General features: G+C 37.5%; 1 protein-coding gene across 1 annotated transcript in view; it reads right to left on the bottom strand.

Annotated features, from left to right (window-relative positions):
- Positions 1-7,673: 7,673 nt before the first annotated feature.
- The window catches only part of LOC126199478 (kinase suppressor of Ras 2), a 139,053-nt gene continuing 121,161 nt past the window's right edge, over positions 7,674-25,565 (bottom strand). Inside the window, exons 15-17 of the mRNA XM_049936403.1 lie at positions 21,459-21,596; positions 15,807-15,936; positions 7,674-9,607 (exon numbers count right to left, since the gene is read on the bottom strand). Coding sequence (XP_049792360.1) covers positions 9,455-9,607; positions 15,807-15,936; positions 21,459-21,596 — 421 coding nt within the window. The 3' untranslated portion in view covers positions 7,674-9,454. The remainder of the gene's footprint in view (positions 9,608-15,806; positions 15,937-21,458; positions 21,597-25,565) is intronic.

Here is a 25,565-nt window from a genome sequence, read left to right as displayed (position 1 = left end):
GAACTACCTTCTGCTTTCTGTTCTTAAAGTAAGAGGCGAACCAATTGTAAGCTACTCCCCTTACTCCATAATGGTCCAACTTCTGCAGTAATATTTTGTGGTCAACACAGTCAAAAGCCTTCGTTAAATCAAAGAAAACTCCTAGCGTTCAAAACCTTTTATTTAATCCGTCCAAAACCTCACAGAGAAAAGAGAATATAGCATTTTCAGTTGTTAAATCATTTCTAAAACCAAACTGAACATTTGACAGCAAATTATGTGAATTTAAATGCTCCAGTAACATTGTATATACAACCTTCTCGATAACTTTAGCAAACACCGATGGCATAGAAATAGGTCTATAATTGTCAATATTATCCCTGTCTACCTTTTTATAAAGTGGCTTCACTACCGAGTACTTTAATCGGTCAGGAAACCGACCGCTCCTAAAGGAAAAGTTACAGATATGGTTAAGTACTGGGCTAACATACATAGAACAATACTTCGGTATTCTGCTAGATACCCCGTCATATCCGTGAGAGTTCTTGGTCTTTAGTGATTTAATTATTAACTCAATCTCCCTCTTGTCAGTATCATGGAGGAGCATTTCAGGTAACAGTCTCTGAACACTTTTTTCTAAGAGCACTATATGATTCCCTGTTGGGACTAGGTTTCTATTTAGTTCATCTGCTATATTCAGAAAGTGATTATTAAATACTGTACATATATGCGACTTATCAGTAACACGGACATTCCCACTACGCACTGATTTTATATCCTCGACCTGTCTCTGCAGACCAGCCACTTCCTTTACGACTGACTATATGGTTTTAATTTTATCCTGAGACTTAGCTATTCTATCTGCATACCACATACTTTTTGGCTTCCTTATAACAGTTTTAAGCACCTTACAATACTGTTTGTAATGGGCTGCTGCATTTAGATTCTGACTGTTTCTAACGTATTGATATAATTGCCACTTTGTTCTACAAGATATTCTTATCCCTCTAGTCAGCCACCCAGGCTGCCTGTTTGTGCTAGTACCTTGTTTTGAACGTTCTAACGGAAAGCAACTTTCAAAGAGCACGAGAAAAGTCTTGAGAAAAGCATTATATTTATCGTCTACTGTATCAGCGCTATGAACATCCTGTCACTCTTGTTCCTTGATAAGGTTTACAAAGGTCTCTTCAGAAACTGGATCAGCCTTCCTAAACAGCTGATGACTATATTTAACACGTGTTGCAGCACAAAAATCTTTTAGTTAAAATTTGTGCATCATGATCTGAAAGGCCGTTCACCTTTTTGCTAACAGAATGCCCTTCTAATAATGAGGAATGAACAAAAATGTTGTCTATGGTTGTTCTACTGTTCCCTTGCACTCTCGTTGGAAAGAATACGGTTTGCATAAGATTATATGAATTAAGGAGGTCTACCAGCATCCTCTTCCTTGCACAATCACTTATACAATTAATATTGAAGTCACCACATATAACTAACTTTTTGTATTTCCTATAAAGTGAACCAAGAACCTCCTCTAGCTTTAGCAAAAAAGTTGTGAAATCAGAGTCTGGGGACCTATAAATAACAACAGTTAGAAGTTTAGCTCCATTAAATTTAACCACACCTGCACAACATTCAAACACCTTTTCAGTGCAGTACTTTGAAACATCAATTGACTCAAATGGGATTCCGTTTTTCACATACATGGCTACTCCCCCACACCGCAAAGAGCTCCTAGAAAAGCTGCCAGCCAACCTGTATCCTGGTAAAGGAAGCCTCTGAATTATCTCCTTATTTAAGAAGTGTTCAGATACACCAATAATTTCAGAGTCAACATCTATAAGCAATTCACTAACTTTATCTCTAATACCTTGTATATTTTGATGAAATATACTAATTCCCTCATTACTCGGATACCTAAGCTTTGTCAAAAGTGGTTCCTTTGTTAGAGAGACTTCCCTTAAGCGAGAATACCTATCAGCTGACTTCAATCTAAAAAAGGTGCAGCTCTAACACCCACTACTGCAGGAATTTTCCCATGAGTGATCCCACCAACCCCACCTATGCTGTCACCTATAAGCTTTGCTAACCTTCCCTTACCATACCTGTTGAGGTGCAGACCATGTCTAGTGAAACCCGTCCTGCTGATAGACTCCACCGACACCACTGAAATGTGACCCATGCTTTCTGTCATCAGCGCACCCCCAAGTCTCATGTTATTACGCCCAGCGGCTGTATTAAGATGAGACCGATCGTGACGCTGAAACAGTTCCACGAAATGCACATTCGTGTTGCCAGTGTGAGTGGCTATCTTTTACAGGTCACCATCTATGTCATACTCCCCATCCCTATCAATACTATTACCAGCCCCACCCACAATCACTACCTGATCCTCTTTAGTAAAATCCCTACATAACCCCCCTATGTTAACAGTCACCTGAGCCAATACTGCATTAGGCTTCATAATGCTGGTGACCTGGTACTCACTCCCCAGCACTTCCTGCAACTGCTGGCCTACACCTCTGCCATGAGAACTACCTACCAGCAGAACCTTCTTCTTCCTCTTCGACTTTGCAACTGTTCTAGCCACCGTAACTACTGAGGTCTGCTGCATACTTCCTACATCTACAGCTACTAGAGATTCCTCTCCACTAGACTCTGACAGTTGGTCATATCTATTGTAAACACCAATAGTAAAACTATCTGAAAATCTTCTTCTCCTAGCAGATCTCTTGCAAACAGCCAGCTCCCATTCCCCAACCCCCTTCTCCCTCCTCATCCTATCTAGCTCCTCCTGTGCGTTTTTCAACTGCACCTGATGTTTCTATGTTACAACTTAGTTTGAGAAAAATAAATGTCTATAATGATGCAATGTGTCTACACTAGTCTGACACCATGCAGGATACAGTCGACGGGGTGTCCCAGAGACTTTTGGCCTCACATTTCACAGAGAAGTTGTGCAATCTCAAAACCCCATTTCACTTCAAATCTGTTTACATGAATATAAATGTATACCATTGCTCTACAAATGGGAACTTTTACACAATGAAAAATATTTTCTAGCTACATAATTCAGACCCCAACACTTTAATAGGAAAAAAAGGTATTCTATTTGAAGCAATGCAGTGCACTCAACATCACTGATCAAACCTGCAATGCCTATACCAATGTCTAAGATCATAGTGATACACACAAGCTAGACAAGCAATACACCCAAGCTAGATAATTAAGAGATAAGACAAGACACCACTGTTGCCTTGTGGGTCATAAATGATGGTCAGCTATAACAAAGCACAACAGCAATTCCAAAGGATTCACAACTGCTAATTATCACAAATAAAGTAGCCTGCAAACTATGATTCAAAGTAGTATCAAAGAAGCATAATGCTCAAGAATGACATACTGGACACCAAGAAAGTTAAGTTTAAAATAATTTTTTATACTTCACATGGAAAACAATACCAAGGTAACATCCCCAGAAATGCTAAGTAATGATGTTTAATATAAATAACTAAACATTATTCATTACATATCATGGCTTAACTCAGCATTACACAGTCACAATTTAAGGTAACCATACAGAATAAATGAATCTTTCAGAATCAAATTAGAGAGTGAGAGTGACCGTTTTCATAAAAGTTAACTATAGCTTTACATTGTTTACATAATTTATATTTATCATGTTACCGTGTTTACAACAAAATACCACACAGGTTACAAATTTTGATTTTTCTTCTGTTCTTATGCAAATGATATCACTGAAATTTGATGCGAAATTTATATTATGACAAACATATGGCAAATAATTTCCGACAGTGCAGAAAATTAATCCAATCTCAGAGAGAATAATGGAGAAATATTACAAAACATTGTCACATGCATAGATGCAGCAAAAGGAGTGCATGAATAACGACATATAAATGAAAATAGTGATGATCATGTTACAAATGACTAATATATTAAAAATTGGAAAGTCCAGGATTGAACAACAACAATACAGAAAAGATAGATGACTACTCACCATTTATTGGAGGCATTGAGTAGCAGACAGGCACAATGAAAACACCGCTAAAATAGTAAAGCTTTCAAACAAAGTCCTGCAGTAGAAAAGGCACAAAGACACACACATTCACGCAAGCACAACTCGTGCAGATATGATGACAATCTCAGGGTGCTACAGCCTGAAAGGATTTCAGAATTTTGCATGGCAGGAGGAAGAAAGGGTAAGATTTTATTTTTTATAAGATGTCACTACTTTTAACATAAACCACTCATTCCAATAACCACACTTTCAGAATAAAGGCACACTTTAATACGGCCAACTTGTCTGTATTATCAGCAACAAGAGTTCATATGTACAATGTATCAATAAATAGAGTGTACAGAGACCATTAATACAACATGACAAACACGTCATTAATATCACTGATCCAACTAAAATATTAACAAAAACACAAATAAATCACAGACAAAGGAGAATAAAATATCATATCAGCAGCTGACTATTTACTAAGTCTCAGTCTGTATACAAAAGGGATAACTTTTACCACTGTATATGTCAAAACTATTTTCTATTTCTATTCAAGGTACATATATTATATATATATACCTTGAAACAGCACTCAGAAATGTAAAAACAAACACACTTGTTTACATCAGGTAATGCTCAAGTTTTTGGAATGTTTGGAAAAGTATACAGAAGCATCAGCAAGAGTGTAAACCATATTAATATTAAACGTAATTCCACTTGTAATATTAAAAGAACGAAGATGCCTTTGGGTTAGCATGCAAATTTCAGGCAATGTAACAAATGATATTAGAAAATCACCAATTAATCTATAAAATTCCACATTAGTTTTCAAATAGTTTATCACACAATTTTTAATTAGTAGGCTCTTGTTACAGCTTCATTTTATTAATGTAAACAAGAAAATTACCTCGAGCTTTTATTTCCCCACAGGGGAATTAGCACTATGCTAATGGCGATTACATTTCTACAAATGAATTGCCATTATTAGTTTATAAACAATGTCACAAATTACAAAGCATTTTTATAAGTACTGAAGCAACATTAAAATCAATTAACAACAAATATAACGGTAACCATCATGTTTAAGAGTGATGATCAAAGGCATCTTTGTCCTATGTATACGTGCAGCTCTGCAGTTCAGTCTTATTTTTATCATATGCAAAGTCTTTCCACAGACCATCAATAAAAGACTGAAGATCACTAATAACAATAATAATAAGTGCATCCTTTTTACATAAGTTGCTCATAGTTATAATACTGATTAGAGAAAAATGGCCATTTCATGTATGTTTGACGATCTATCACTGATGCTGAAGAATTAAGAAAGTTAGTCTAAACATATCTTTGTGTGAAGGAGAAGTATGCAGATCATTTTTATTATTTTTATTATTATTATTTTATTATTATTATTAATGGGAAGCTATTCCCATCATCTTTACTTGAGCATTGAGTAAAATTGCAAGCAAGCAGCATAATAATGACAGTCTGAAACTATCTTTACAACTCTGTGGCAACTTATCTCTTACTGACTGAACAAAATCACTTGCACTATAACAGTTACAGCAATCTTCATATTTTAAAGAAAGGTGCATCATTTCAGTTTGTTGCAACTTACAATTACCAATATCAATATGTCATGAAATTAAACAACCAGCAAAATTACCTCTATTAGCAAAGAACAATAAGTTCATGCTATTGTAAGACAAAAATAATGGAAAAAAGTTACAAAATTTTGAAGGCACTGACACAAAACTTTGCAGCATAATCAAAAAAGAATTCACATTTAGCATACAGAGGAAGACATTAAAATTGTGGAAGCTCAGGCTCAGATAGCACATGACTGACAAGCCAAAGTAAGAAATTAGCTTTAGCTCCTAACTGGTTACAGGCCACCTCCCGAACTGTAAATGAGTATTTTTCAGAGCTGGAGCCTGTTACACAAACAGTTACTAAATTATAAAAAAAATTGCTGCTGTATTTGGTTGGTCCTATTTTCTCAACTGGAAACGAGATGCTACTGATAACAGTGCAATACACACTCAATGAGATCAATTCCATAGGTGATACTTTACACCATTCAAATCCCGTTTAATAATAAATAAGCTTTTAGAAGCTTTAATACCTTGTATCTCTTTTCATAATTAAATTTTCATACCACAGAATTTGTTCCACAACAACGAACAGTAATCTGTAGTTACAGAAAATAACAAATTATATTCACTAACAACAATTGCAAACATGATACGGAACACATCTAGCATTCAGAGGTGAATTGACAGTATATCAAACCAAACAATTCCAACTGGGAGATTTAATGAAAAGTTTTGTAGAGGTACTGAAGGGAAAAAACTCCTAATTTTATGTCAGTAGGTTGACACCAATATGTCTTGTATGTCACTTAAATGACTCTGGGGGGGGGGGGGGGGGGGGGTGTGCAATTAAAATTTTCAAACAACTCACCTTTGGACATGTAAAGACAAAATTACTGTAAGTTCCAATAACTAATGCCATTGTTGTTCCATTTTCTTAATCAGACTGACAGATATTGAATCTCTCTCTCTCTCACACACACATACAACACACTTTATGAAAACTATTTTACATAACTAAGTGAACTTTTTCAGTTATTATTTAAGTTGATCAGAAAAGAAACTGTTTGTAAAGAGAAAGGAGATGTGGTTTTGTAAGTTCACAAAATGTCTGAGCCACTGAGATGAGACACTAATAATATTATATGCTAGGTGATCTGCATCTTACCAGATACAATTCAAACCGTAGCAACTAAACAATCAGAACTATGTATTATGTTCAGAATTAGATGGCGTTGAGTATCAGCTGTTACAAAGTACCACAAGAAAAGAAATGATGCACCCTATCTTTCAACAATAACAAAGTTACATTTCTCTAAATAATTAACTCCGGCATACACAAATAATGACAAAAGTTAAAATTTCATATCTAGCCTACAAGTGAAACCTCACTTTTTCACTTTTTGTTTCATATTTAGTTCTCTGAGCAACAGAAGAGAAAGTACTGAGGTGCCCCGGCATTGTTATTTTTTAACAGAGAACAAAAAGTAGTATATGCCAATGAGCAAAACATATCTCGGCTTTCTTGAAAAGACATTACATACACCATCGATAAAGGCTAACAAAAACATTCTAAGTCAAACCCTATATTACAATATCAAGCTCATATGCTGTAGTCTGATTAAAATTATTTTGTTGTTGACTTTTACACTTTAGAACAGAGTTCCTCCAATCGGACCTCGGAATACAATGCACAAATTGTTTGCTGTTGCCAATGTGGCACACCAAAATATTTCACTTGCAGCTAATGTTCAGAACAATCACCACTTATCAACCAGATCACTAAGCTCTGCCCACAGGCTGTTTAAATGTTGTTGACTGTATACTGTCTGTGTAGGTAGCTCACTGTCTGAGCGTTAGCTAAGTAGTAGGTGGCAGCCACTGTGGCAACACAATAATGCCACATAATGGAGGTCAACAAATAAGTTATTTTAATTAGATTAAAAGGTCGAAGAGGCTATGTAGGATTTATGAAGAGCAGAGTGCTGGAAGTACCTGTCTTTGTGTGACTGCGTATGTACGTGAATTTGTTTTTTGTCTATGTACTGAGACAATTCCAAAATAATGACACAACTAAAAAAAAAAAAAACGGTGTGTTTACGAGCACCAATTTAGCTGTTCTCACTTTCACAGACAAGTCTTGTTCTCATTAAAGGGGTAAATTGCTTGAACCAGCTGTGCACAAGAGTGAAATGCTTGGTATGTGAGTTGAATGTACAATATGATTTTCACATTTCAGATGGCATTGATTCCATATCAAATGGAATAGGGATCCCCACTAAGTATCTCAGATACTGTTCAAATTGTGTGTGCAGGTATGCTAAATTACCAAAGTAAAATAAATGCGTATCTAATTCACAAATTTTAATAGTCTGAGTAGTAACCATTTAAGTGAAGGAAGACAATTTCATGACATTTCAAATATTTCAGCCTGGTTTGATGTGCAGTGTTTCAAAGAACGATTGTTGTAAAGCTGAAAAACTTGTCAGAAAGGTTCAACAGTTTGCATTGTGCACATACTGTAAGTTTTGTGTCATTTGATTCTCTGTCATTGCGTCAAGTACCAATAGGAGTATCATATATGTTTTCTGCAAAAAATTTCTCCCTGTTATGTAGCCTCACAGCTAGTTTAGAAAGTGCTTCTTTATGAGACACAAAGACATGAAAATAACTTTTTTTTGGTCAACTTCGGCCCCTTAAATCTCAAAAACTAAAAATCTAATGGTGATGAAATTTGCATGCTTTATGAACACACAACTACACAACATTGGTGCAAAAGGGGAGATTCAGACACCAATCATATGAAAAGATGAAGCTAATTAGGAGAAATTTTGTATTAACAAAATTTCTTGACTAATTGGAGTAAAAATATAGGATCAAATAACAAAACTTATACAACGTGCACATTGCCAATTTTCAGTCATCTTGCCATGTTTTGCAGCTTCATTAGAATTATTCAGTGATTTACAGAACTCCAAACTTTGTCACAATTTTTGAAATGTCGCCATGACATTTTGATACTCATTTTTATGAAGTATTGGAATCCGTGCAATTGACATGTATTTATCTTTCTATGGAAATTTAACAAACATGTACACAAAATTTTAACAAAATCTGGGATGGTTAACATCCCAGATGGATTTTATCTAAGTAATTATACCATTTTAGGGGGAATAACTCAATATTTTGTTGACGGCACATAATCTGTATTCCAGCAATCCTGAATTTAGTTTTATGTATTGACATGTCTATACTAACACTAAATGTGATGTGAAATACAGATGAAGCCAGAAAGTGATCTACTGAATGGAAAGAGAAGAGAGACTTTTTTTGGTGGATCTATGTAAGCTGATCAGAAAAACCTTTAATAGTAGGTCTGTAATTAAAACGACTGAAGAAAGAACTTTCAGATTAAAGTCATACGTGCCAAGCATTCATTACAATTATTTGTATTCCTTTGTAAACAATCTCATTCTTACATGGTACCTACTTGACTTTTTAAGTTACAAATACACAACTAGACCCGCGTTACAAAGGAAATGTAAAAATGAGGTTTCACTGTGAGAATTTACGAACAGATAATATTATGGCAAGGCTGCTGAAAAAGACAAATTATTGAGTATATAGTCTCCGTTATCAATGGCTTTTTGTATTATGAAGTAAAAAACAAGTTAATCTTTTAATAATCAACACAATTATAACAACCCGTCCCACATTCCTAATAATATTAACAAAGAGAGAAGTACTGTACACACGATGATACGGTAACTTTCTGAGCACATGCATTCAGTCTGCTGTGATGATAATCTTGTATGCAGAAAAGCTAATACAGGGCTACTGCAATAAATAGATAGCATCAGAACACAGATTCCGCGGAGCGTGACAGGTGGATAGGATGTGACGGACTGCGTGCTAGGCGCTTCTTTGGCAGCTTTTCCAGTGTCTTGAGGAGCAAAGTGAAATCTGGTCTATCCGAAGGTCGGAAGGACCAGCAAAGCATCAGGATGTCCTGCACAATGACGAAAAACAATTTTAAATATTATTATCCCATCTACAAAAAATTGTAAAAATATAGTAAGAATTACAAAAGATCCTCAGTACAAAAAACTCACAAACTAGAGATGATTGACACCTATGCAAAAGACCCAAGACATCAGCTATAATGTATATAGTCTAAGGCTGTATATGTCATGATTCCAGTTATAAGATATGAAGTCTATTCTTGCAACACTGACACCAACAAAATAGGTTTTCTTTATTGGAAATTAATTGTGTGTGTGTATATTATTGGTTTCTCTTCCATTTCCTTTCCAAGTTATGAGATAACTTCCTTGTTTATTTCTGAACATTTTTTTTCTCCTTTCCTCATGCAAAGGCATCTTCTATTTACTTAAATTTTTCTCCAGTTTTTGTCACTACCAAGTTTGTGTGACTGTTTCTATTAAAGCAGCTTTATTTTATTGTTAACTAACTAGCTTATTTTGTAATTACTTTATTAGTAAAAACACTAATAAAATTGTTCAGCCATAATAATAATGTTAACGAAATTACTAGTTTCCAACAAATGTTTCACTCTGCAGCAGAGTGTATGCTGTAGTGAAACCAACTGAATTCGCAAATTAGAAGTGTGGTACCGACAGAGTGAAGCTTTTTGTTCGATCATGAGGCATGCCTTGAAGGTTCATTTGGCAAGAGTCTGTCTGCAAAAGGCAAGGATCCAAGTTTTTTTGAGTCTGTGGTACATGGTTTTAATCTGATGGGAAATCATGTTGTTTTTACTAGTCTTCACCTGTCAGCTACAGTTCTCACAAGTATAGTACACATAGTAATGGAGGTGTCAGCCTGAAAGTTCAGTTTTTCCCGTGGTGGTGAAATGCTTACAGAAAGGAAAATTTAACATGACAGCTCATGCCTGCCACAGAATCAAGTGTAAAAATTTAAGTACGAAATTAGCAAATGATGTGACTTCACAATGAGAAAGTATGCTTGTGCGCACACTGAAGTCGTGAAACATAACATAGTAACATGTATGAAACTTATGAAGATTTTTGTAACCTAATGTTTCATACATTCTAGTAAAACGATATACTAATGGGTGGGGGTGGCAGGGGCAGTGGCAAGGAAGAGGGACCTTTTAGTGTGTTTGTATTATATTGATATCCCTGATTAAGAAAATTCTGCAGTTGTTCCACTGTCGTGCTTCATGAGATAGTCTGAGCACATTTTTGTTGAGCATCGTTAAGGTATACGTTTTCCTTAATAATACGAGTAAATGTCTGCTTGTTTTCTAATTGTCAATATACGAGGTGTGTTTCGAGTAAATGTCTGCTTGTTTTCTAATTGTCAATATACGAGGTGTGTTTTTTTAAGTAAGGTCTGTTTTAAACATAAGTACACAACGAAAGGTTATTTAAAAAAAGTAGATTTATTTTCAGAAAGTACATACTTCACTCTATTTTTCAACATAGTTACCAAATTTGTTCAAACATGTATCATACCTCGCAACCAATTTTAAAATATCCTCTTCATAAAAACTTGACGCCTGCTCTGATAACTAAGAGTTCACTGCCGTTTTCACGTCATCATCATCATTGTAACGGTTGCCACTGAGATGATGATTGAGGTGGTTAAACAGATGGTAATCGCTCGGCGCAAGATCAGGACTGTAGGGTGTGTGGTCTAAAACTTCCCAGACAAAATTGTCCAATAAGTCGCAGGTCTGACCTGCAGTGTGAGGTCTTGCATTGTCATGGAGAAGGACAATTCCCTTTGTCAGCATGCCGTGTCTTTTATTTTGAAACGCTCTGTGTAGCTTTCTCAGGGTTTGGCAGTATACTTCTGCATGGTTAGTGGTTCCTCGTTGCATGAAGTTGACCAAAGAAACACTATGCCTACCCCAAAACACAGATACCATGATTTTGCACTGGGACAGAGTCTGTTTGGCCTTCAACTTTACAGGCAAGTGTGTGTGTGTGTCTCCATTCCACGTTTTGCTGCTTCGATTCGGACGTGATATGTGAAACCAACGTTTTGTCTTGAATTAGGATCTGACTCAAGAAGCTGTCACCTTCTTCGTGTTAACGGTTTAAGAACTTCATCGCACACTCAAATCTTTGGTTTTTGTGGTCCTCTGTTAGGAGTTTCGGGACCCAACGGGAGCACAGTTTCCTAAACTTTAGGTGTTCAGAAACAATGTTGTAAATCACTGATCTCGACACATCACGAAATTCGTTTGAGACACCTGTTATTGTGGAGTGCCTGTTCTCTCGAATCCTTGCTTCAACTGAAGCCACCAAATCGTCTGTAATCAAAGAAGAGAGACCGGAGCGGTTCTCATCATGGACATTGTCACAGTCATCTTTGAATTCTCGTACCCAATTACGCACTTTGCTTTCACTCATAACAGTATCACTGTACACTTCACAAATCTGTCGAATTTCTGCAGCAGACAGGTTACTTGCTGACAAAAACTATATCATTGAGCGAACTTCACATGCGGCGGGCGAGTTTACAGTCAAACATTTTGAATGCACAAAAAAGAACCATACAGGTTAGCTACAGAGCTGAAACTAAGCACAGTTGTTCCCAAGGGATGCCGGTACACGACGCAGAAGCTTGTTGCGGTATGCGTGCGAACTACTAGTATCTACAACAAAACAGACCTTACTTAAAAAACACACCTATGTGTTGTTTGATGAACAACATGAGAACATTCTTCTGCTTAAAGTATATTAATCTTAATACCTTAAGACTTGTCACAGATTTACAACAGAACACTATTTTTCAGTTGTCTCAAGTGGGCGCCTTATTTTTATTTATTTTAGGTACACTTTACATTAGCCACGTATAATTTCAGAAAAGTCCTCTCTTGAGGAAGGAAGGTGTTTTTATAATACGTCCACAAAATGGAACCACCTTACAATGAAGCCGGTGCCAGTGAAACACACTACAATGAATATATTGGTGAATGGATTATCTGGACTAGTGTGTAGCCAAATATGGGATACAAGTTAGATATAGAAAATGGAATTAGATTAAATGTGTTTATAATAACAGCTTAGTAGCTATTAATGAAAAACATAAATACACACATCAAAAAAAGTTTTGCATTACCCTGGTTCCCAGAACTCCAGAAGATAGAAGTTGAGTGTGGATATTGTATCACAGACACAATCCCTTTGACTGTTCAGAGATGTCACTAAACTCGCACAAAGATGTAAACAACCATGCATGAGCAGCACCTGTTAGATGGAGAGGGTCCAACAGCCAATCAGTTCCAGTCATTCCACCAGAAAGGAGGTACACAGCTAATAGAGTTAGTAGTTCAACCATGCCTAGATGGTCAATACCGCTGTTTGATTATGTCCACATTGTTACTTTGTGCCAGGAAGGGCTCTAAACAATGGAAGTGTCCAGGCGTCTCAGAGTGAACCAAAGCAATGTTGTTCGGACATGGATGAGATTCAGAGAGACAGGAACTGCTGATGACATGCCTCACTCGGGCCAACCAAGGGCTACTACCGCAGTGGGTGATCGCTACCTACGGATTATGGCTCTGAGGAACCCTGACAGCAATGCCACCATTTTGAATAATGCTTTTCAGGCACCCACAGGATGTCGTGTTATGACTCAAACTGTATGCAATAGGCTGCACGATGTGCAACTTCACTCCCAATGTCCATAGCGAGGTCCATCTTTGCAACCATGACACCATACAGCACAGTTCAGATGGGCCCAAAAACATGCCAAATGGATCGCTCAGGATTCACATCACGTTCTCCTCACTGATGAGTTTCACATATGCCTTCAACCAGACAATCCTCAGAGACGAGTTTGGAGGCAACCCAGTGACGTTGAACGACTTAGACACACTGTCCAGCAAGTGCAGCAAAGTGGAGGTTCCCTGCTGTTTTGGGGTGGCATTATGTGGGGCCGATGTACGCTGCTGGTGGTCATGGAAAGTGCCGTAATGGCTGTAACATACGTGAATGCCTTGCTCCGACTGATAGTGCAATCAAACTGGCAGCATATTGGCGAGGCATTCATCTTCACGGACAATAATTCGCGCCCCCCATCGTGCACATCTTGTGAATGACTTCCTTCAGGATAACGACATCACTCGACTAGAGTGGCCAGCATGTTCTCCAGACATGCACCCTATCGAACATGCCTGGGACAGACTGAAAAGGGCTGTTTATGGACGACGAGACCCACCACCCACTCTGAGGGATATACGCAGTATCACCGTTGAGGAGTGGGACAATCTGGAACAACAGTGCCTCGATAAACTTGTGGATAGTATGCCACAACAAATACAGGCATGCATCAATGCAAGAGGATGTGCTACTGGGTATCAGACGTACCGGTGTGTACAGCAATCTGGACCACCACCTCTGAAGGTCTCACTGTATGGTGGTACAACATATAATGTTTAGTTTTCATGAGCAATAAAAATGGCAGAAATGATGTTTATGTTGATCTCTACTCCAATTTTCTCTACAGGTTCCGAAACTCTAGGAACTGAGGTGACTCAAAACTTTTTTTGATGTGTGTATTATGGAAGAAACTCTTGACCACCTTGCATTCTATGACTAATAACTTTGATATAAATACGACTGTATTATCAAGAAAGTTTTATTGGAAGACCTCTTGCAAATTGTCAGATCTACTGAAAAGAGGACCATGCAAGATGTAATAGATAATAATTGAGGACTCTATATAACGAAAGGACACAAGCAGACACAATGTGGATTATAAAAAAAGAATTCAAATATGAAATTCTGAAGTGTAATTTGCCCTCTATGCTGTTTTGAATTTTTATGAAACTCAAATTCTTGAAGCTTTCTAATAATGTTCTAACAAAATTTCAATAAATTTTTCTGTGTATCAAGGAGTAAACACACAATTTAAATGCTAGTATGTTTTTATGTTTGCTGTGTCCTTCCAGCACCATTGTTCATAAAGTAGAACGTCCAAAATAAAAGAGTATGATTTTTGAAAACACACAAATGCCACTTTGAATAAGAAGGCAATAACTGCCTTTCAACACTTGAGTCCGCAAGTGCCAATCAGGAAAAGAAACTGCGAACTCAATTCATTATTTTCCCTTCTTCTCTTTCTTTGTTGGATGTCTTTTCTCCAGGCTGATTTACAAGATACCTTTTCAACACAGTAACTTTTATTTAGCATAAACTCAACTCTAAGAATTCTGGTCTGAGTTGTTTGTTTCTAATTATACCATATAGCATTAGTGAAACACTGGTATCATTTCATTTCTGAAAAATTCGTAGTTTATTAATTGGATAATTAACTAGTTTTTTGAGTACTAATAACTCATTAGTTACTGTGCAACATGGATTGATAAAAAATCCTCTCACTAAGCGACAGCAGGAGAAAATGCTTCCAAGATGTGGAAACATGAGCTTACAGGGAAAGGAAGAGGTATGAGGAAACGGACTGGTGAGATTTAGGAAATGTGAAGAGTTGTGGAGAAGTTGCTCAGGGACCTGGGTACATGGAGATTTTTGTCGGACAGGATCAGAAGGCAAGACTACTTCTCATCCTGTCCAATAAGTCTCCCTTAATTCAAGGTTATGGGAAACTTTTCTCTAACTCTTCCCATTTCCTGAACCTCACCAGTCATTTCCCAGGATCCCTTTTCCCTTCCCTTCAACCCTTCTGCGAGAAGGAACCGCTGGCTTCGGAAGCTCATGTTCCCTCCAGCCGTCGCTCAGTGTGTAGACTTTTTTTATATATCCATAGTATATTTTCAAATACTGATTAACAATAATAAACAGTTACTGTTTTTCTTATTGATTTCTGCTTTGCAGTTGTGACAATATCAGTTTCTTTATTTACTGAAGAATAACCAGGAATAAATCAATATTATAATGTTCTCCTGCAACCAATTCTGCAACTTTTTTCCATTTACACACTGTCTATAAATCTTTACGCGATTCTGACATGAGTACACCTTCCGCATGGTAGCCAACTGTCAGTGAAGATATGATATTAATATGAACACATTTGCTACAGCAAGAGTGTGAATACCAATTAAGAAAGAAATTTGCCTTTCACAATGCAACCATGCTACCCCATTTACATATTTCCCTCTTCATTACATCTGATCTTCCATGACTTAAGTTATAATCTATGTAAACTATTTACATCATTTTACTCAAATGATAAAGACTTTCCTTTGCACGTACTTTGACATCTCTGGAGGCCTGCAAATTTGCTAGTGACTGCTTCATTCCTTTTCCCACTTGCCAAATAATGGCTTCAGGAGGCTGTGCCTTGAACGGCCATTCACCACATAGCAGTTCATACCATACCGTCCTGTGAACAGAAACAAGTAATATGTAATTATTCGCATAACAGAACAACAAAAAATACCATCCTAGCTGCAAATCAAATACTTACAGCTGAATTCTCTATTAAATTACTTTATAAGTACTTTAGAGGAGAAATTACTATTTTTTGTATATCAATCTAACACACAAATTTTAATTACGGCTAGCTGAAATAGCGGCAGTCATCTGAAGACCAAATACTAATAAATAACTTGTAATATGAAATTATTTTCCTCCCAACAAAGAACTGTTTGTAAGATGTCTTGGAAGTGTCCATTCAATATTTCTTCTTCTGAGCAGTTGTATTGAAAAATGTGTGTTAGGTACGATGCGATCAGCAAACTCAAAAATAATGGCACACACAATTTGAGTCACAATAATAGTAACTAATACCTCATAATTTTGATAGGAAGGCACGTAAACCATTAGACAAATTGTTTCATCCACATATATTCTTTCCCATTACATATAATTTTAAACAAAAAATTGAATATAGAACAATGTGCTGTTTTGCTTTCTTCCTTGCTGTCAGCATTACAGAAAACAGGAATGTCAGCTTATAATTAGAATTCTAATGTGGAATCTGAATTGTCAAAAACTTCGTAAGCCCACCCATTCACAGAGTAAAACTGAAAAGAGGAATGTACAAACTCCCCCCCCCCCCCAATCCACCCCCTCACCTGTGGTTAGATCCATATGACAGGGTGTGTAGCGCACAACTAAGACTTGGACACAGGTAAACAAGAACACACAACTCTCAATCATTTTCTAGAAAACCGCCTACAAAACATTTTGACATGCTTGTATACTTTTTATGGTCAGTAACATCCAAGCAGTCCAAAACCAAGTGAGTAAGCACTTTTTTCGTAAGTGCAAGGTCTCTGGATTAAATCGTGCTTCCAGTACTTCTGTTTTTTTTTCCTCCTCCCCTTCATTCACATTTAATTCTAACAACAGATTTATTACTTTCATAATGTTTATTCTGAAAAGAAGGGTGATTTTATCTTAGATATCTCTTTTAGGGAAACTGGAAATAAATAGATGATACACAAAAATTTTCAATCAAATCAATAGACTCATTTTATTCATATTGCTGTATGTACATTTGTGACATGTATAATGTTGAAACTATGGAGCACTGAACAGATCAGGATAATATTGATCTTATAAACTTGGAAAACAACAATTACTCTGATGTACAACACATGTAATAAACACCTAATTTTTGCATCTGCGTTGCTCTAATGCAAAACAAACTTGATTTACATTCACAAATGGTTTTTGCTCATCACACAATTACATGACGTATCACACAGTCTACAAACACACCTAAAATTTTCAAACTAGATTTTTCTAAAAAACAGTTGGGTGTTGCGTTTTCCTGTTTGCATATGCTAAAATGCTAGCTGTGCCCTACACACCCAGTCAATATGAATCAAATCAGTAAGATGAAGTTTGTACAGCCCTCTTGTAAGTGAAATATTGTCAATGAAGCTCTATCCTCACAGCTACTAACTGCAGCAGCTCGAGAGGTCTCTCATACACCACATATTAATGAACTCAACTGATTTACTCATTGAATTTGAATGACTTCAATTACTACTCAAGGTGTTGCGTGAATGTGTGGGTGGGGGAAGAAATGGACACAGAGAGGGGGTGGGGGAGATGGACAGAGAAGGGAAGAGGAGATGGACAGAGAGAAGCGGGGAAGAGTTTAGGATGTATATCCAATTGCCACACATACTCACATATTTAGCACCTGCAAAGCATTGCCAGATTTGTTGATATGGTCCCACGAGTCAAACTCGCTTTATTTTCTACACCATGTAAGTCTTACGTAAGGCAGACTGTAATAAAAGAAACTGTTTCTAAGTACACTTCAAACAATGTGACGGTGCTGCACAATTGATTCAGTTTTCATAGTCTCTTGTTGGTCTTGCTGCTACTACAACTCCATGGTGAACTGAAGCAATTTTACCTTCATGTTTGAAATGGGCAAATCAATATTACTGACCTTCATAATCTCTTTACATACAACTCATTTTACACAAGAGAAATTGATGCCCTTACCCAGCCCAATCTCTGCTAATTAAGTAAGTGTAGCAAATGATGCCTCTGTACTCAAAACTTCTCAACACGCAACAATCATGAATTGTGCACATCTATTTTGCAGTGAATCAAACATTAATGACCAATAAGCTGAAGATGGTCCTGTCCTCAAAAAAGCTTATATATTCTGATATTTTTTGGGTGTATGCATATTTTGAGTTTATTTTCGTTCTATTATGATGAAGCAAGGTTATCTCGATGCTTCAAACACAAGGGAATTGAAAAAGAAGAACCATTACGACATATTCTGTTATGGCCTTCCATAAGCTTCCAGTATTAAGATAATTTGTAGAAAATAGTGTGCTATGACCATATGAAGTGGACAGAGTACTAATAAAAGATTTTTTTGTTTCAATCTGCAACTCCACGGTGTGTCTTTTCCATATATACACTGGTGTGCAAACCTGCCAAGTACCATAACTCGATTAAACTTGGACCACACATACAAAGAGCTACTACAGTATAGCAGAGAAATTAACTTTAGAAAAATACACAAGTTACACAGACATGATACTTTTATTCAAAGACAATAATTAGACTGAAGTTCCCGAATTATGATAGTCCCCTGGACTATAAAAAAGGCTGGACATGGTTCTTATTATATCACCATAGACAACAATGTAGGCTCTGCTGTGTGTTCCGTATCTCCACCAGTGCAGTTGACACTGCTAGATGATACCTGGTGCATGTGGGCATACTGCAATACATCTTCCTAACGCATCCCACATATGCTTGATGAATTACTCGCTGAATATCCTCATATTCCAAGAGCTGCTCCGCTTGCACTGTTTGAAGCAGTCTTGCAATGCCATCCCTCAGGGTCAAATGTACCCCTGAAAACATGCACATTGAGAAGGAGTACAGTGCCACAATGAAGTTCACTGGTGAGTGCACTGTATTCAAAACTTCTGTATGCCCATGCAACATTATGCCTTTCCAAACCACTGCAACTGCACCACCAAAACCATTATGTTTGACAATGTTCACGAGTGCATTACATGTTCCCACCTATCGCCATATGAGGATATATCCAGCAATGTCTAACACTCCACGTGTTACGGTGTGGCGAGGTGTAATGCTGCATGGGCGTAGTGAGCTGCAATTCTTTGAACACAGTATTCTCATCAGTCAACGTCATTGTGACACTGTACTCCTTCCCCATGTGCACCTTTTCAAGAGTGCATTCGCCCCCGACTTCATTTTTATGGATGACAATGGGGGACCGTATCAAACAGCACCAGTAGAACAGCTCTTGGAAAGAGAGGATATTCGGCGAATGGACTGGCCAGCCCATTGCCCCTACTTCAATGTCATTGAGTAAATGTGGAATGCATTCGGGACAGGTTTTGCAAATGTCATCGAGTAAATGTGGGACAATGGGAGGGGCTGACATGGGATCAGACCATTCTCTTGTGCAAATAAAGATGAAACAATCATTACCAACACCACCAAGTAAGAACAACAGTGATAAAAGGATCCAAAGAGTAGAAGTGAGATCAGTGTTTTAAGTGTTACCCACTTGCAGTGTTGTCAGTCTCATTACTTCTCTCACACATCTCCTAAGAATGAAGGAAAGAAACAGAAATACAATGTAACTTCTAACATATATAACATTTCACAATTACATCAACCCAAGGTGTCCAAAATCAAAGTGTAAAATTGTGGCAAGCTATACATTAACATTTTGTCAACATTGCAGAAGAAGACAGAAAGCAGCAAATTTGTGAAGACAAGCAGAGGTTGTAGAACGATCACAGGTGTAATAAAATCTGAAGACTCAATGTTTTAAACCAAAGAACTGCTTTTTTTTTTAGGTGATGGGGGAAATCTAATGTGTAATGCTATATGAAGTTTTCTGAACAGGGAAATTTGGAAATGAAATGAGATAATTGTATCCAAGCAGCAAAATTCAAAACCCTATGACGTTTGTATAACGACACAATGGATATGATGTAACACAAGAGAAAAGCGTAAGCAGAAACAAGCCACCTAGATGATGGTTTAGGAGGGGAGCACACAAAAATTTGAGGCAGCGATGAGAACAGTACATGGAGCCAGACATAAGAAGACTGGGGAAACGAAGGGAAAACTTAGGATGGTTGTAATAAATGGTGAAGCATTAAAATGAGTTGGAGAACAAGCAGTGGATAAGTAATCCCCCTCTCAGTTATTTCTAACATATCCTTTAATTATTCTCCCTCTGAAGACCATCACTAACAAGATGTTAAACATTAATTGTTCTTAAGAATGAAGTCTTTTATGACAGTACTGTTGTATAAAACATTCTTGGACTTTCCGCTGTGTCACTGCAGGTTAAAACCTGAACTGACATGGCAAGAAGTCCGATAATGTTTTATATATTAATTCCAGAATGAGATTTTCACTCTGCAGCGGAGTGTGCGCTGATATGAAACTTCCTGGCAGATTAAAACTGTGTGCCCGACCGAGACTCGAACTCGGGACCTTTGCCTTTCGCGGGCAAGTGCTCTACCATCTGAGCTACTGAAACACGACTCACGCCCGGTACTCACAGCTTTACTTCTGCCAGTACCTCTGCTGCAGAGTGAAAATCTCATTCTGGAAACATCCCCCAGGCTGTGGCTAAGCCATGTCTCCGCAATATCCTTTCTTTCAGGAGCGCTAGTTCTGCAAGGTTCGCAGGAGAGCTTCTGTAAAGTTTGGAAGGTAGGAGACGAGGTACTGGCAGAAGTAAAGCTGTGAGTACCGGGCGTGAGTCGTGCTTCGGTAGCTCAGATGGTAGAGCACTTGCCCGCGAAAGGCAAAGGCCCCGAGTTCGAGTCTTGGTCGGGCACACAGTTTTAATCTGCCAGGAAGTTTTATATATTAATTGTTTTTGCTCCCTTCTGCATCAAATTTCTTCCTCTGCAGAATCCATTTGTGGTTACACAAACTGGATCTTGCTTATTGCGATTTGGCCACATACGAAGCATTATTCCTCCAGAGGCTTCCAACCTGGTTTTGGAATTTCAAGTGATACTGAACTGTTTCCCAAAAGTGCACCTTTGTTTCCTTCTCAGGATTTCATGTATTGCAATGCTGTATCTACATTCCTTTCACTAATAATTAATTGCCAGAAATAAGGAATTAGAAAAATGATATTTTGATGTAATCCATTGAGATCCATTTAATTACAAGAATGAGAACTATAAGACAAAAAATAAGTACTCACTGGAGAGATGTTGAGTAGTACACAGCCACATAAAAATATGCCAGAGAATGTTAAGCATTTGGACTAAGCCCTTTACCAGACACACACACACACACACACACACACACACACACACACACACACACACACATTCTTCATCCTCAGTATTATAACTATATATTTCTCCATTTTTGTTCTGTGTGGCAACATTTAACAATAAAATACTGTACCCAAAAGCATAGACATCTGAAGCCTTGGTGAAAGGCAGTTCTTCTTCATCAGGCTTTTGTCTTGCCCGTAGACTCCGAACAATTTCAGGAGCCAAATAGCACAACCATCCTGGAGGGATGCTCAAGCCATCACCTTTCCTGAAACAAAAATAATTTACCTTCACGTACCTATTTTTTGCTGTCACCAATTCTTGGAATTCCAAACAAAGTTAGTTTCCACACTTGCTAGTAATTCTTCTTGACTTTGGTACTTATCACCATTATGTGAAATACACCATCACAACGTCTTCTCAAGTGAACTTAATCAGATGCTGCACTCAGACACAAATGAAATTCAAAATTTTGCAGTATCAAAGGTAAGGTTTCATCAGATATAATGAATACATACCCAATAAACCCTTCATATTTAATTTTTGTGTTGGTTATTTAAATGTGAGTTAATTGTGAAATGCTAACATACATGTTTCTAAAGAATGGATAAATGGCCTGCTACTTTTACAAATTGTACATGTTTTCCACATTTTGATACACCCAATCTTAAATTTGTGGAACAATTTCACTCAAACTTAGGGTAATTTTGATCCACATTGTGAATACTGTGTTTGTGTGTTAAAAGTTCTAATCTGGAAATCCAAAGCCCAAGTACTGCTCAATAAATAATCAAAGGAAATACTGTACAACAGTATCACAAAAAATTATTTTACAGAGTAAGAAATAGAAATCAACATGAAGAATTGCAAATATCAAGTACAGAAAGAACAACTGTTGTCACTTTTCAAAATTTGGTACAATAACAAAGAGTTCTAATAAGAAGTGGAATAATTATTACACAGACCAAGGTAATTCCTTTCAACCAGCTATTAACATCTGACGTAAGGAAAATAATTTAATTCTGGTACATTGAAGAATCACCTGTTACTCCAAACTGTAGAAAGTGCTATTTTAATGATTATATCCCATTCATTACACAAAGACTCCTCTTTGCAAGGCCATTTCCAGCTTCTCTCAAAGTCTTCCATATAATTACAAGTAGATCCTTTCTTGTCATCAGCAGGGGGTTTCTGAACAATCTCTGTATTCTCATCTCAATAGCAACAAACATTCAAAAGGTCAATAAACTTTTTCTTCCAGCATTATGCCAGACAAAATTATTTCTGATTGGGTTTCTCACTTACAACATAGCTGAGATTCTCACTCAGGTACTCAGACCTCATTTACATTTCTTCTTTTTTAGATGAACTATTATTATCAGATAAGACTACAGTTTTCTTTGGATGGCTGGTCACCTTCCTCAAACTCAATCATCAAATCATCAACAGTAATACTCTGCCCCCACATGCCCACTCAGATCCTTATTGTTTGCTTGCCAATAATATTAACTCCTTTTACATATTTACATTCCTCCCGTAGTGGCTGTCCTCTATGGCATACATGTTAAATTATTCATAGCTCTTATATGTGTTCAGAAGCTTTTATCTGCATACAGAAAACAGCTAAACAGCTCAGTGTATTCACAAAAAGATATATATGCCGTATCAGAGTTTCATCTATTACAACTGGAGTGCACTAGAATAAACCCATCACCAAGGCAATTATGCCTGCCATATACAGTTGGCAAGACCTGTGCCGACTTGTACGCCAATGGCTGGTGTGATCCTATCAGAGGGCAAGCCCGAGGATATACGGCATCTGAGTAGTGGCACCGAATACATCGAAAGGAATGTTGTGCCAGTTATTCTGTTTCCACGGCATCATCATGTGTTGATGTTACACTCTCTTCCCTCCCTCCAGTGATCATTGGAGGGAAGAACATAGTTGGTGCATGGTCCACAGAAGACATCACCAGGGAATGTGGCAAACCAAAGTCCATACGTGTCTCTGTGAAAAGCCACAGCAGTATGACGCTCAGTGGGAGGTGCACTAATAATACCAGGACCAGAGAGTCCACTGGGGGTTTGAGTAACTGGCAACTGCTGACCAGGATGGAAGAGGTGAAGTTGATGCCATTGGTGGACAGAGATGACCTCACAAGGGGCCAATATCATATATGGGATCTTTACCTACTGAGCAGTTCTATAGATGTCACCATTGTCATGCTACTGTGATCCTTTGCAAGTCCACAGTGGTCATTTACTCATGCTCAGTATTTGGTGATGTTTTGTAGCAGTAGTGGTAGTTACATACAATGAAGATCTACTATTCCACAACACAACTGTAGCAGATACAATTGTTTAATTTCTCAATAACAATTCAACTACAGACTTACATACACAGCTGTTTTATTAAGATTGTGGATTAAGAAAGTCTCATCACATTAATGTATTTGCATCTTGAATACTTACTCTGAAGTAATTAAGCTCTGGCATGTGTCGTGTGTGCACATAGGATACGGACTTAAGTTTTGAGTCAATACTATTTTTTGGTTACAGGTTTTGACAGATAGATATGTAGAATAGTAGACAGTCTAGGTTAGGCTAAAAGATGAAATTTTAATTTTATCCATATTTTGCAGCTTTAGACGTGCCTGTATTCAATACACTGGAGGTATGAACTAAAAAATGCCTTCAGTCACAACTTTTCGTGTTTTATTAAGTACACGATGCATTTCAGATCCTGTGGCTCATCGGGTATAATTTGTCTTAATACATGGTTTATTTTTTCTCTTGAACGAGCTGAAATGCATGTTTGTGTTTCCAAACATGCGTATGCGAATGTGCCTCTTGAATGAAGTGATATGTATGAAAACGACAGGGGAAAAAAAAAAAAAAAAAAAAAAAAAAAAAAAAAAAAAGAAGAAGAAGAAGAAGAAGAAGAAGAAGAAGAAGAATGTATGCTGGTGCTAAAACATTGAAAATGCTTTACTTAATAAAACACCAGAAGCTGTGACTGAGGGTGTTTTTTAGTTCATACCTCCAGTGTGCAAGGTGACAGCTTGATGTTAAGTTCATGAAGTCAACGAATGTCTTGTAATGAGAATAGCTACTTACTGTTACGGTTATGCATGTATGAATATCAAGAGCTCAGATGGAAACCCAGTTCTAAGCAAAGAAGGGAAAGCAGAAAGGTGGAAGGAGTACATAGAGGGTCTATACAAGGATGATGTACTTGTGGACAATATTATGGAAATGGAAGAGGATGTAGATGAAGACGCAGTGGGAGATATGATACTGCGTGAAGAGTTTGACAGAGCACTGAAAGACCTGAGTCGAAACAAGGCCCCGGGAGAAGACAACGTTCCATTAGAACTACCGACAGCCTTGGGAAAGCCAGTCCTGACAAAACTCTACCATCTGGTGAGCAAGATGTATGCAGGGTGTTTACGTGGACAAGAAAAAAAAATTCCCGGATTTTTCCCAGATTTCCCGGCTAAAAACACAATTTCTCCCAGATAAAATTACGTATAAAGCAGGTGAATATACATCCATGTTAAGCAACAGTATACCTTCCCTCAGAGCTGTAAAACCTATGAGTCCTTTGAATCGTGAAGGACTTATACCGATAGAGGACGTCCCATCACTTTAGGAAACAGGAAAAAAAAATGCATTTGGAAAGATGTTTGATGAGAGACAATATGGACAGAGTTTATTTTCGTATAGCGAAAGTATGTACACAAATTCCACAAGTTACAGCACGGTAGCTTCCGAAGCTCTAAAATAGAGATTGCATTGAGCGATGCAGTTTTGTCAGCCAGTCATAGCTCATGTCACTGATATCGCTAGCGAATGATGGCAGTTATTCCGAGCACGTGGTCTACGAGAAAGACAGGCCGTGGCGCGTACGTTACAAAGGTAGGCCGGGCTCGCTCAACTCAGCAAAGTGCGTTTCTACACCAGTAAACTCTTAATTAAATGTGTATGTACGAACGAGAATTGCATCGTCTATTGGAATCCACTATTATTAGTCCTATAATGATAGGAAGTCCATAGGCCTACTAACAGGCTCTAATTTGGCAATTAAAATCATGCCAAAATGATTGTCAGTTGCGTATGGCACCACATCTTCTATGAAAGGAGAACTGTTACGAAGAAGAGACTAAATACTATAAACGAGCAGTTATACCATTTCTATCGAGAATTGATTTTAAATTTTGTTGTACGAACAGTAATC

Source organism: Schistocerca nitens, chromosome 1, assembly GCF_023898315.1.
Source record: "Schistocerca nitens isolate TAMUIC-IGC-003100 chromosome 1, iqSchNite1.1, whole genome shotgun sequence".
Taxonomy (NCBI): domain Eukaryota; kingdom Metazoa; phylum Arthropoda; class Insecta; order Orthoptera; family Acrididae; genus Schistocerca; species Schistocerca nitens.
Note: the sequence above shows the minus strand (reverse complement) of the source record. Positions and strands in the feature narration are given on the sequence as shown.